The 12,500-nt window shown below is 33.3% G+C and overlaps 2 protein-coding genes across 3 annotated transcripts; one reads left to right on the forward strand and one right to left on the reverse strand.

The window, feature by feature from the left end:
• Nucleotides 1-2,391: 2,391 nt before the first annotated feature.
• On the forward strand, nucleotides 2,392-4,916 carry LOC132276709 (heavy metal-associated isoprenylated plant protein 39-like). 2 transcript variants are annotated; one of them, XM_059778279.1, is made up of 3 exons: nucleotides 2,392-2,764; nucleotides 3,229-3,304; nucleotides 4,220-4,916. In XM_059778279.1, the coding sequence occupies exons 1-3, from the start codon at nucleotides 2,411-2,413 to the stop codon at nucleotides 4,576-4,578; spliced, it is 789 nt and encodes a 262-aa protein (XP_059634262.1). In that variant the 5' UTR covers nucleotides 2,392-2,410; the 3' UTR covers nucleotides 4,579-4,916. The 2 variants fall into 2 exon arrangements, with proteins under 2 accessions (XP_059634262.1, XP_059634263.1); XM_059778280.1 differs by having other exon boundaries at nucleotides 2,577-2,705.
• A 3,222-nt stretch (nucleotides 4,917-8,138) lies between these two features.
• Nucleotides 8,139-11,465, reverse strand: LOC132276710 (1-aminocyclopropane-1-carboxylate synthase-like). Its single transcript, XM_059778281.1, has 4 exons — nucleotides 10,983-11,465; nucleotides 10,721-10,852; nucleotides 10,328-10,488; nucleotides 8,139-9,291 (listed from the first exon to the last, which is right to left on the reverse strand). The coding sequence occupies exons 1-4, from the start codon at nucleotides 11,151-11,153 to the stop codon at nucleotides 8,283-8,285; spliced, it is 1,473 nt and encodes a 490-aa protein (XP_059634264.1). The 5' UTR covers nucleotides 11,154-11,465; the 3' UTR covers nucleotides 8,139-8,282.
• Between the last annotated feature and the right edge of the window lie 1,035 nt (nucleotides 11,466-12,500).

Below are 12,500 nucleotides of genomic sequence, written 5' to 3' on the forward strand. Positions count from 1 at the left end.
TGGATTGATGCATCATCCTTCCTCTTTCAAAAATTTTCGTACGTCAAAATATGAGCTAAATATATGAGAAAAGATAAGTGATTATATTATAGAAGTTTTAAATTACTACATCATCCTTATTTAATAAATCCCATAAATAAAGTAAATGATGAGTTTAATGGAAAAAATATTTTAAGATTTTCTCTTTCCTTTTATTCTACGCATTAAAGTAAATTGTCAGTTTCTCCTCTTCTCCTTTTCTGTCCAATCGAACAAAAAAAAGAAAAAAATATAATCTCATTTCTAGATAATCTCATTCTTCCTTTATTTACTCTCTTTCATTTAATTTTTTTCCTTCCCATCCAACCTACAATTATACAAATGCTATTAGACATGCTCTAATAAGCTAAATGCCATTTGACTTGTGTAGTGACACTTTTGACTTATATGATAGATTACAAATTTACCCTAATAAAACTCTTCCATTGATAACAAAATATTCGTTAATATAACAATAAAAATAATAATAATAATATCCATTGATACTCATTGGGCCCACTATTGATAGCTGTAAGGAATTACTTGTTACATTTATAAAAATAATAATAAAAACAAAAAAATATATGGTGGTATTGAAGTATCGAATCAAATGGATGGGTCATGCCATCATAACTCAGTTGAACCATAGAAGTTGTACGTGGTTGATAGGCCGGCCGTCTACTTTTGTCCAACTGTCCCTATAAAATCTGGGTATGTATCAGCAAGGGAAGGACCACGTAATACTTTCTCAACAACATGCTACTTTCCTCATTCAAACACCGTCGGTTGGTTAAATCAACAGTGTTACTCAATTCCATATAAAGAGATTTAAAAATATTTTTTATTCTCTAAAATTTCAATTAAATTATTTAAAAAAATTTATCACAAGGTATACCCTCACTGACCACACCTTACGGTGTCTCCATCCAATAACTATAACGTACACCGAAGCATTTAATGTTTAATAACGTCATCATGATTTGGAACTCATTGTATTTATTTTATGTTTATTTCACTTAATTTGTAACATGAAGCATTTTATTTTTTTATTAATGTTTTAACAATTTCATATTTGCTTAGGAAAAAAATTAATTTCATATTCTTGTGATTAAAGTAATATGTTTTTAATTTTTAATTTTTATAAATAGTGACTAGTCACTTGAAATAGAAAAAATAAGCCATGAACCAATTCATATTTTATTATACATGAACAACAAATTCAGGACAAAATATCACATCATGTAAATAATGTATGAATAGAACATTCAAATTCTCTCAAACAATTTATTAAAAGCTTGTGTAAGTATCAATTAAAAATTTAATTTGTTAAAGAATTGTGGGAGAAAAAGAATGGTTATTTTATTAAATTACTAAATTGATTATGATGGTCAACCTTTTGCATTCGAGACAGAAAGTATAGTAGCAAAATTACCATTCCAAATTTACGGCAGAGATGAGTACTTCCAAAAGTACGTTGAATTTGACTTGTGGGATCCACTCTACGTTGGCCTAAACTGATGACGGATAGAAATTCACGCGCCTCTACAGTTCATGATCATTTATTTATTTATTTAAATAAATAAATGTGCTCAGTGTAATAAAAATTTGTTTATTGAATAGTTTATTGTCATGAAAGCTTAATTTATTGTCAAAAAAAATCAGCTCATTATATACTCATAATATACTTAGTTTCGCATCATTAAAATAATTTTTTGTTACACAATCATTTTCAACCGGTATTGCTCTCACGCTTCGCACACGTTCTCGTTCAAATTTTTACTGCTTATAACTTAATTTTGCCACTCTCACGTTCCCGCTTTCGAATTCGATTTCGCTTTCGCTCACGTTTTATGTGACTTAGTTTGCGACAGAGGATCCGGGCACTCCACCTTGAGAAAATTTCCAATCTGAAGGGCAAAGATTCCCTGTCACGTATGTTGAATTCGCATTATCATTATAACGGAACAAAAAAAAAAGAATCTTGTTCCTCGAACAAAATTGACAAGTGAAAATGAAAGCTGAATTTATTGTCAACGTCTTGCATCATAACAAGAATTTTTTTTAGTAAACATAATATTGTATTGTTAATAGATGATTATAATTATTTACACGTATAATCAGTCTATTTATACGGTTGGTTATAATTATAATTACGGTGTTGTTGCTGTAGAGGATCCGGAGACCGGGAATCATGCCACCTTGAGAAAATTACCAAGCAGAAGGGCAAAGATTCCCTGCCACGTGGACCCACAACTTGAAAAACTACATGGCAAGCAGTGCTTGCCATGTCAAGATGAGGTGGACGTGGTTGTCACGCTCCCCATGATTAACGTGGTTGTTATCAATGAAGGCCCCAGAAAGCGATAGACCTTTTTTCTGCTTGCAGAGCTTCATGAATAACTCTGCTGGCCTAAAATGGTCCTGTATTGAGCTCCACTCCACTTCTCTCTCTATCTCTCTCCTATTCTTTCTTTCTTGTTCTGATTCGGCTTTTTCTTTTTTGTTTTTGTGTCCGTCCAAAACTCTTTTCGAAACGCATTATTCGATTTCGTCTTCTATTGCTCCTTCCAACATTTTCTTCTCTCTCTCTCTCTACTCTCTCCTCACAAAATTCATCTTCTTTGGTTCTGATCCCATTTGCATTTTCAGCTCTGACTCACAGCCCTCTAAAAGCAACCCAAATGAAGGTTTGATTTTCACTTTTACTTCTGATTCACTATATTCCTTTCTTTTGCTCCGATTCACTGTAAGCTTTATTACTATTATTTTTATTTATTTATTTATTTTTCCAATTTAAATGATGGGTTTTGCATAAAATTCAGTTTTAACACTTAGTTTAATTCATTTATGGAAATCTAGACTTCTATGGGTCATACTTTTCATAATCTTTTAAAAAAAGAAATCTTCAAATAATCAAATCAACCTTTTTTTTGGTCCTAGAACTTCATGGTATTTAACTTGGATTGCCTTTTGTTTTACTACTTTCTGAAAATGTTCATATATAAATGTTGAACCGGGTTTTATTCGTTTTTTGTGAATATAGTGGTTTTCTGGTTTAATGATTAAGCTTAGTTGATTCTGAATTATTATTATTAATTTTGGGTGTTCTTGTTTAAATTCTCTGGATTTGATCAGTATCTTGTTTTACTCTGATCTGTTTGATTGGTAAGAAGCTTGATAGGTTCTGATTTACATATTGTGTTTTGGCAGAAGTTTATCTTGAAATTGGAATTGCAAGATGACAGAGACAAGCGGAAGGCCATGAAGATAGTCTCTGCTCTTTCAGGTTTCAAAATTTCCAATTTAACTGTTCTCATTCTGTTTGTTTTCATGGAAAATTTAACATTTTCTAGGAGAAAAAGCTCATTTTCTTCTCTATTTGGTTCTTGGAGAAGAACTGAAAATGTATAGAAAGCAATGTTTAAGAAATGTGTTTCTTTCTTAAGCATTTTCCTTGTTCTTTCAAAGTACAGAACAGAGGCCAGCCTCAAGGAAAAAATTTAAGCTTTCTTGAGCTTTTACTCTGGAAAATAAATTAATTAATTTACATGTATCTTGTTTTTTGAAATATTTCTCTCATTGAGAATAGTTCACTGATTTTTTTTGATTAATTAGAATGGTTAACATAGCTTAATTCTTTAAGGAAAAATTCAAGGAAAAATTCGAGAAATATGAGCTCTTACTACCTCTACTTGTTGGCAAACTCTACAATCACAGAAGGCACAGCACAAAGATTTATATGGTTCAATTTAAAGCCTAATAAGTTCACCGTGTAGAGAACTCGAAATTCTCATTAGGTGTGTAAAGATAATACAAGATTGTGGGTTATCTAATCTCAAAATCAAACCTAGGCCTCTTTATGACCAATAATTCTTCTTCTACATAACTGAATTAAAAAAAAAAATATAACTCAATATAAAGAAATTCCGGCCAATTTGGATTGAACAGTTTGTCAAGGACTAAGCATGAGAACGCGGACGTCTTGAGTTTAGTTCCTCTCCTTGCTACCAGCCTCAAAAGAGTCAATTTTATTTAAATTCTTGCGCATTGTGGCACTGAAATAAGTCCGGAGGGTTTTGATTCCATTTGCATGGTGAGGGCACACCCGGGGCAGGATTTGGGGACCAATTATTATGGGCATTCGAAGAGGAAAATTAGATGAATTATAGGGAATTGACTTCTGTTGGAATTGATTGTGTAGGAATTGATTCCATCTCCGTGGATACGAAGGAGAAGAAATTGACTGTGGTTGGGACGGTTGATCCTATAAGTGTAGTGAGCAAGCTGAGAAAATTCTGGTTGACAGATATAATTACAGTAGGGCCAGCAAAAGAGCCCGAGAAGAAAGAGGAGGCGAAAAAGGAAGAAGAGAAGAAGGAGGAACCAAAGAAAGAGGAAGTAGCTAAAAAGGAAGAACCAAAGAAGGAAGACGAGAAGAAGAAGGAACTAGAACAGGCCGTGATGGAGATCATGCCATACACATTCTATCATCCAATGCACACATACCAGTATGTTCATCACAGCGTGGAAGAGAATCCAAACGCATGTGTTATCTCTTAATTTGGTAAGGAATTAAGTAGAGTCTTTTTTTGTTTTCTATCTTTTTAATTGGAGTTGGGATTTGAATCCTCGAATATGAGGCGACGCCCAAGAACAGAGAAGCTCTTGTGTATATAGATGGTGGGGCTTTATCGTTCTGTTCGGGTTTAATGGTGTGTAGTGATCAGCTAAATAAAGTTTTGGCATTGTGAATGCTTGTGTTAGAAATCATGTTCCTAATATGAAATTATGAATATGTATCTGTCTGCTCAGTCTCATATAATGATGCTGTAAAAGAATGAAAATATTGATCAGTCTATGATATATAACTGGATTTGAATACTCTGGAAGAAGAAAAATAGATCATAAAGATATGTAGTTTTGAATGTTGTGGCATCAGTTTAATTCTGAAAATAATTTGCCTATAATCTCTCTATGACTAGTCAAGTTCTGATGATATTTTCTAATGCTGATTTGTTAAACATGCATACTTTTATTTGCACTCTTTTAACCTACATTTTCTGTAGTTGTATTAAATTTCAATGTTGAAGTGTCAGGTAAGGTCTTTTAACATTATATATAATCCCTTCCCCGAAAAAACATTATATATAACCAGTATACACTAAATCTGGACTCCATGATTTTTTTTTTTTGGTCACAGATATAGTTTTTGTTTCATAACTCTATTCTGGATGCCCTGCTTTAGCCATTGACCTACATAGCTCTTCTATCATGTCAACATTATTGTCTCCTCTCATCTCTTCTATAATTATATTTTAACTTTTTTGTTATATACTTTTTTTTTGTAGATCTCTCTCTCTCTCTAATTTTGTTTTTTTTGTTTGTTTTTGTTTTCCCTACATTTTTAAAGGGTAAAGTACAAAAAAAAATCTGCAAGAAACATCCCACTTTTTTTAAAGTGCATATAAATCCCTGTATTTTAAATTTTTGTAGCAAATTGTCCCCTAATTGTCAATTTTGACCAATTTTTTTATTTATAAAAACCCCAAAATACCCTTAAAAGGGCATTTTCGGTATTTCAGTCTTCAATTTTTTTAAAATAAAAAACCCCCCAAAAATCCCAATTTTTTTTATAAGAACCCCAAAACCCAAAATTTTTATAAAAGCCCCCAATTTTTTATTTATTTATAAATTCCAAAATTTTGAAATAAGTGTTTTTTCATTTTTATTTTTGTCTTGAAGATATCATAAGTATTTCAATCTTTACATTGAAGAATTATCTTTATTTGCTCAATTTAGAAAATGTAGGATTTTTTTTAACACGAGAGAATATATTTGTACAATATATATATATATATATATATATATATATATATATATATATAGCAGGGTATTTTTTTTTTTTTTTTTTTTTCACTTTACCCTTTTTATATATAAAGCAAATAGTGAAGTGTCAAGTAAGTTTTAATATTTCACTAGGCTGTATATGTTCTCTCTTGGAGTGATGCAACTGTTACATAATTAGATCATTTAAGTTCTGGAAAATTCTTCACACATCAAAAAGTGAAACTGAGAGAGGGATTGTGGGCCACATCACTGAAAACTCTCTTACCTTGTTTTAATTTAATTCGGAGTGTGTAACCACGGCTTTTAAAATTTTACCAGAGCATTCGAGTCTCATGTCTGCTACAATTTTTATCTGCTAAGTATTAATTGAAGTAAACTTTTGGTGTGTGTATCTATGAATACATGCATGCACATATTTTGATGAAGAAACTTTTGTTATTTGTTCCATTGCAAACAAGTATAGATATATTTGGTAGGACATAAGCCAATTTAATTCTGTTGAAATTTTTTATAATTCCATGAAAATCAAAGGTCGGTCGAAAATAAATAAAGTTTGGGAAGGCAACCAAATGGATCGCAAAAATAATGTCAATTTGTGGGTCAGGCATGTTATATCAGCTATACAGAACGAGAAAGAGACTTGAGAGATCTCTCTCTATATATATGTGTATCATTTTATTCCATCCACGTAAAGAGACAGATCCATTCATGCCACTTGCAATTCGTCACACCAGTTTGATGCATGACAGAGGCTAAGTTGTATGTGCGTGCGCGTTACGTGTATTGTGTGTGTGTATATATATAACACAATGACAAAAAGCAAGCATTATTACGTGTATACCTGCCAATTAAATTTAATCACCAAAAAGCAATACAATATATGCTAGAAATAGACTCAATAGTGGTAATTAAACGCGCGCCACAAATTTAGGATTGGGATTGAGTCATGCATATATTGTGATAAACACAAGGCCGGTACCACCATAAAAATATAAAATTATAAACTTGTATTAATTAAGTTCATGTCATGACACTATTGATATATATATATTAATTACATGTGTATATATATATCAAGTTTAATAGGAGTAATTGGATTAGTTTTTTGGGAAAATTACATATAAATGGAGTCAAAATTCCATATTTACTTAGAGACTGAGTCAAAGTTCCATATTTCTATAAAATGGATTGCTGAGGTGGCACATAGTTTTTTACTGTTTAGAAAATTGTGGTGCCTAAAATACCCTTCCCTAATAAAAAAGTAGTACATTCAGTGCAAAAAAATAGTACCTTCAGTTCAAAAAAGTAGTACCTTCGGAAAAAAAGTAGTACCTTCGCGGGTGTTTAAAAAACATGGTACCTGGACGTCAAAAAGTAGTACCTTCAGTTCAAAAAAGTAATACCTTCGAAGAAAAAGTAGTACCTTCGCGGAAGGATATTTTAGGCACCACAATTTCTAAACAGTAAAAAACCATGTGCCACCTCATCAATCCATTTTAGAGAAATATGAAACTTTGACTCAGCCTCTAAGTAAATATGGAACTTTGACTCCATTTATATGTAATTTTCCCTAATTTTTTTTATTTTTATCGTTTATGTTGGGTAGTGGCATCCAAATAAGCGTGTGATGTGATGTTTAGTTGCACTTGTGTATCACTATACCAACTAATCTTGTCAACATACGCAATCTAAAGGTTTCTCCAGTTGCATTAATTCTGCATGCATCACTGTTGATGATATATGTATACATATATATATATATATATGTAATATGTATGTATGCGACTATGTGCATTGTGTGTTAAAATGTGTATACGTACACCATATAGTAAGCAAACTACAATCCGCCATGTTGTTTGGTTTAAGCTCTGAGTTGGTGCGTCGATCCGCGTACAGGTGGTCCCACTTTAACCAATTTCAGCTATATGGTTCAGCAATCTCCTCTTACTCTGTGAGAGTTGTTTTAACTTTTTACTGTTACAACTTACAAGACCAGCAGTGATGTTTGGTCCAAATTCGGACAAGTTTCATTTTTCAAAAACTACTACTCATGTTTGGTCCGACGTAGGCTTGGTCCAAATTACATCCAAAAAATAGAAAATTTTGCACACTCTCATTATAAAGTAGTTTGAGGAAAATTCCATGCACACAATTTTACCTTTAATACAGATGTATATATATCGCTTTCTCTTTGTGTATATATATATATATGCGCGCACTCTTTAAAAACACATTAATTTCATTTATGGAACATATCAAGGTGCAAGTCGCATCCTAGTGTCATTATTTCTACATGATTATAAATTAACAGCTAAGTACAGATAATTAAATTAACGGATCAACTCAATTCTAAGTACACACAATTAACAAATTAATTACTAATACATGCATAGAGATGGTATTTAATTATAGCTTAATTAATTCCTGGCTCGAACCAGCGGTGAGTGAGGGATGGGGGAGTGGGGCGACCCCATGCGCGGTGACATAAAACCCTCATCGCACATTCTTGATGAGAAGCTAAGCCTCAGATTCTTTTGCAATCGCCAACTACTCTTTCCCGTTACTGCCTCTCCCTCCTTCCTTTGGCAGCGCACAAATTGTCGGATTCTTTTCAGTGCAACTTCAACCGTGGCATCATCCATGTTCGCAAAGCAAACCCTAAACCAACCAGGCTCATTGCATTCGAAAGACGAGCCAGGAGAGACATTGAGCTTCACATTGTTGATTATCACCCGCCATAGCTCCATTTCACCTTCAAGTGTTTGTTCTTTCAGCAGCTGCCGTAAGTTCATCCAACAAAAAAGGCCTGCATTGCTTTTTAAACAAGTGATCCCCACTTGTTCAAGTCCCTCAGTGAAGATCTTGTGCCTTTTCGCTAGCCTCTTCGCGCTCTCAGCGAGAAATCTCCCTACAAATTCATCGTCAGAGAGCATGGACGCCAGCAAGTGCTGTGTCTGCGAAGAGACTAATCCGAAACTTGACATCTTTCGTCCACAACTCACCACAGCATCATTGTATGAGTAAACTATTCCGACCCTAAAGCCAGGGAGGCCCATGTCCTTGGACAAACTGTAGATGATGTGAATGAGGTCGCGATTAATGCATTCCATTTCTTGGATGATCTCAGAAGTGCTTACGAAGTTAGGGAGGCTGAAGACAGTGGCTGAATAGATTTCGTCGCAGACAAGGTGGATGCTCTTTTCATTAATGAAGCTCACCACGCTTCTAAGTGTTTCTTTACTTAACACAATGCCAAGAGGGTTTGAAGGGTTTGTTATGATCAAGCCTTTCACTTTGATGTTAGCCTCTTTGGCTTTCTCATATGCCTCTTCTAGTGCTTCTTTGGTGATCTGAAAATTGTTAGAGCTATGGCAGATAACTGGAATTAGCTTCACCCCGGTTCTCCATCCCAGATCGCGATTAAATCTGAAATAAAACACAAAACTATAAGTAAAACTAATAGAATAAATTTAAGTAAAAGTCGATTAAATCAGTACACGAAACTCTTACTCTTACAGAGTCCGAAGAGGGTTGGATGTCAACGATAATTACTTAATGGTCAAGTCATGTAAGTAGTCATTTACTTTTCTTTTTTTTTTTCCTTTTTTTTTTTGTTGAAAATTAAGATAGTCGTTACTTTTCTAATACTAAAAAATTCTGCATATCAACTGGTCAGTGGTCAAATGGTGAACCTAAATTCCATTATTCTGACTTGGTTTCCTGCTGGATCACAAGAGCACGCATTGGACTAATTAACTGCATTAGGTTGAGACTTTGAAAATTTGCAATATTAGTACAGGCATGATCTGGGCTCGATGATTCAAAAAGAAAAGGTGGGGTCAGTACTGAGAAAAAATGGAGCTCCTTGTCTCCCAAGTTTAAAGAAATTCTTGCCTGCCAACTTCCGAAAAAAAAAATTTCTTGCCTGCCGCTAAAGGCTTTTCGGTAGAGGTATTCAATTCCAAAAGTGTGATTTTGACCAACTAAATATAAAATTTGTATGGTTGATTATACTCAGTGGCAGATCAGAAATATTATTCCTTTGACTTTGGCTTTCATAAAATATGTATGAAAGAAAAGAAGGAGAAAAGAATAAGATCTCTTACTTTAATTCTATATTTTGGTTCCAATATATAGTTGTTTATTAATTACTTTGTTAATCTATTACATTAACATTTAATTAATTAAATTGATCTCTCTCTCTAGATCTAGCTAAAAGAAAAAAAGAATGAAAATAAGTAATAGGTTTGGTTAAATTCATCCAAGAATGGCTATGAAAAAGATTATCCACAAATGCATGAAAAGCAACAGGACGACCTTCTATGCACAACCAAGAATGAAAAGCAAGAACTTCAGGCATAAGATGGAATAATTGAATTTTGCAAATTTTTTTTTTTTTTTTTGGGAAATGCATGTTGATAACAATAAGAATGCAGAAAGAATTAGTCTGATCGATGCATACGCTGGATAATAAGGAGAGGGAACCAAAAATGCGTCCCCGGGATCAGCCAAACAAAACATGATCAGCTCATTAGCTCCGGTGGCTCCACCAGCCATTACTATACGGTCTGGATCGAATGTCACCCTTCCTCCTCTCACTCTCCCCATAAACTTCGCCACCGCCTGAAAAAACATACCAAAATGCACATCATATCACTACCATTCCCAAAAAAAAAAAAAAAAAATGGTTTTACCTTTATATATAGTACTATATTCCTAAGAATGATGATACACATATACATATGTAGTTAATTGTGTGTGTGACCTTAGTGTTTATATAGATGTGTGACTTTAGTATGATTGCAGGTAATTTATGTAAGTCATCATTGCAGTACTGCATGGCATTTCATTATACCTTTCTAAACTCAGGCAAGCCGTGGTAGTCTTGAAAGTTAGCTATGTCCTTGAAGTTATTGACTCCTTCAATGGTGCAGATGGATGCTGTTGGGTTTTTCTTAATCCAGTCCTCAATTAAGTCGAAACAAAGCTGCGAATAAAATCCAACCAAAAAACAAAATTTAAAATTTGAGCTTGCATTGTTAAATGAGGCACAACATAGAAATGAATGTGTGTGTGTATAACTGTATATATATATATATATATATTATGCACCAAACCTGATTTTCTGCAAGACCCATTTGAATAACCCCGTTACGGTTTTCAGTAGGGTGAAAAGGATCATTGTCGTACGCTTTCCATCCATCGAAGTAAGGCGAGTTCTCGCCGTGTTGATCGGTCATGGCTATCTTAGACAGAAGCTGGTGATTCTCAGTAGTGAAACCCGCCATTATCTTCTATTTTTTTTTTAAAAGAATACTTGGAATACAATACAATGTATGGTATTGTGTTTTCTCAACCAATGCAGTGAGAGAAATGATAAAATACTTCGACTATTTATAGAACTAGTTAGACCACGGAAAATGACATCATGAGAGTCATGACTGACAAATTTTTCTTTATTCTTGGCGTCTAAATTTAAATACCCGAAAAAAAGAAGAAGAAAAAAAATACTTTAATTTATTTTGAAGTAAATCTGAATACTTTATAACACTACACAAAAAAAAAAAAAACATAATAAAAATAGGACCACTTAGTGGTCTCAGTGCCTCACCAACTATTAACGTGTGTGAACACTTGACTATGCATCTAAACTTTAATGATGGAATTGAATTGGTAAATTATTGAAGTATTCCATTTACAGAGGCACCATATATATTTTATGGAATATGATCAAATTTAACGAATTTGATTAATTTAGAAAGTTTTCATAATTTTAATTTTCAATTAATAGACATAACTATTGATTAGTATGATAAAATTGAAACTAAAATAACGTAGGAACACGAAGGGAAAAGTCTAGTTCAAAAATTCAAACGTTTGAAAACAACAGTCAACACAAAAAGAACACAATCAATGCGTTTTTGCTTCGTCGTGATCAATTGCGTATCGTCATGATTCAAGCATTTACGTCCGCTTGAGGAATAGAAGGAAAGAGTACTTGATCTTCTTGTTCTTTGATTTTACAATCGTTGTGTTAATAGGCTGCTGGGTAATTAATTTTGTGTCACCCTCTTTCCTTCAATTTCCAGGAAAGCTAGTATTTTCCTGGAAAAGAAAATCAAGGACAATCAACCACTACAGGAAGTGAATTTTCCTGTGGAAGGTGGGAAAATGAACCCATGCCCCTTGGAAACGTTGAAGATGATAAGTGGTTTTGGTGGTGACCCATTTGCTTGCTTATTGGACACTTCTTTTGAATTTCTCAAGCACTAGCAAGTTTTTGGTCTTTGTAATGACACTATTATATAATATTATATATATATTCTAAGTTACCGTGATTTTTGTTTAGATATTGTTCGTTTTGCACGTTCAATGTTAGGGCAACAAAAGACACTAAAATAAATAAAAAAAATTGGGAAGAGAGGCTATTGCTGGCAGGTCAAGACATTCTTGTGAGGAAGATTAGGGCAGTAAAGGATCGCGTGTTGGAAGAATTTTAGAATTTAAATATAACTCTTTCGATTTTTATGGTGAACAACTATTTTGCGACAGAGAAAGTATCTCGTTTTGTATACTCTTCGTACTAATGATTTTTCGAAACTTGTCTACATATATAAAAATTGTTCCACGTACGT

This window comes from Cornus florida, unplaced genomic scaffold (genome assembly GCF_030987335.1).
Source record: "Cornus florida cultivar Cherokee Brave unplaced genomic scaffold, ASM3098733v1 CherokeeBrave_3.0.0_Hap2_Chr10, whole genome shotgun sequence".
Classification (NCBI taxonomy): domain Eukaryota; kingdom Viridiplantae; phylum Streptophyta; class Magnoliopsida; order Cornales; family Cornaceae; genus Cornus; species Cornus florida.

Bases quoted from the DNA above. Each gene is read 5' to 3' on its own strand.
- LOC132276709 (XM_059778279.1), top strand. From the start codon at position 2,411: ATGAATAACTCTGCTGGCCTAAAATGGTCCTGTATTGAGCTCCACTCC. The intron at 2,765-3,228 runs GTAAGCTTTATT...GTGTTTTGGCAG, and splicing joins TTCTTTTGCTCCGATTCACT to AAGTTTATCTTGAAATTGGA. The intron at 3,305-4,219 runs GTTTCAAAATTT...TTGATTGTGTAG, and splicing joins GATAGTCTCTGCTCTTTCAG to GAATTGATTCCATCTCCGTG.
- LOC132276710 (XM_059778281.1), bottom strand. From the start codon at position 11,153: ATGGCGGGTTTCACTACTGAGAATCACCAGCTTCTGTCTAAGATAGCC. The intron at 10,853-10,982 runs GTTTGGTGCATA...TTTTATTCGCAG, and splicing joins TGGGTCTTGCAGAAAATCAG to CTTTGTTTCGACTTAATTGA. The intron at 9,292-10,327 runs GTATGCATCGAT...GTTTTATTTCAG, and splicing joins CCCTCTCCTTATTATCCAGC to ATTTAATCGCGATCTGGGAT.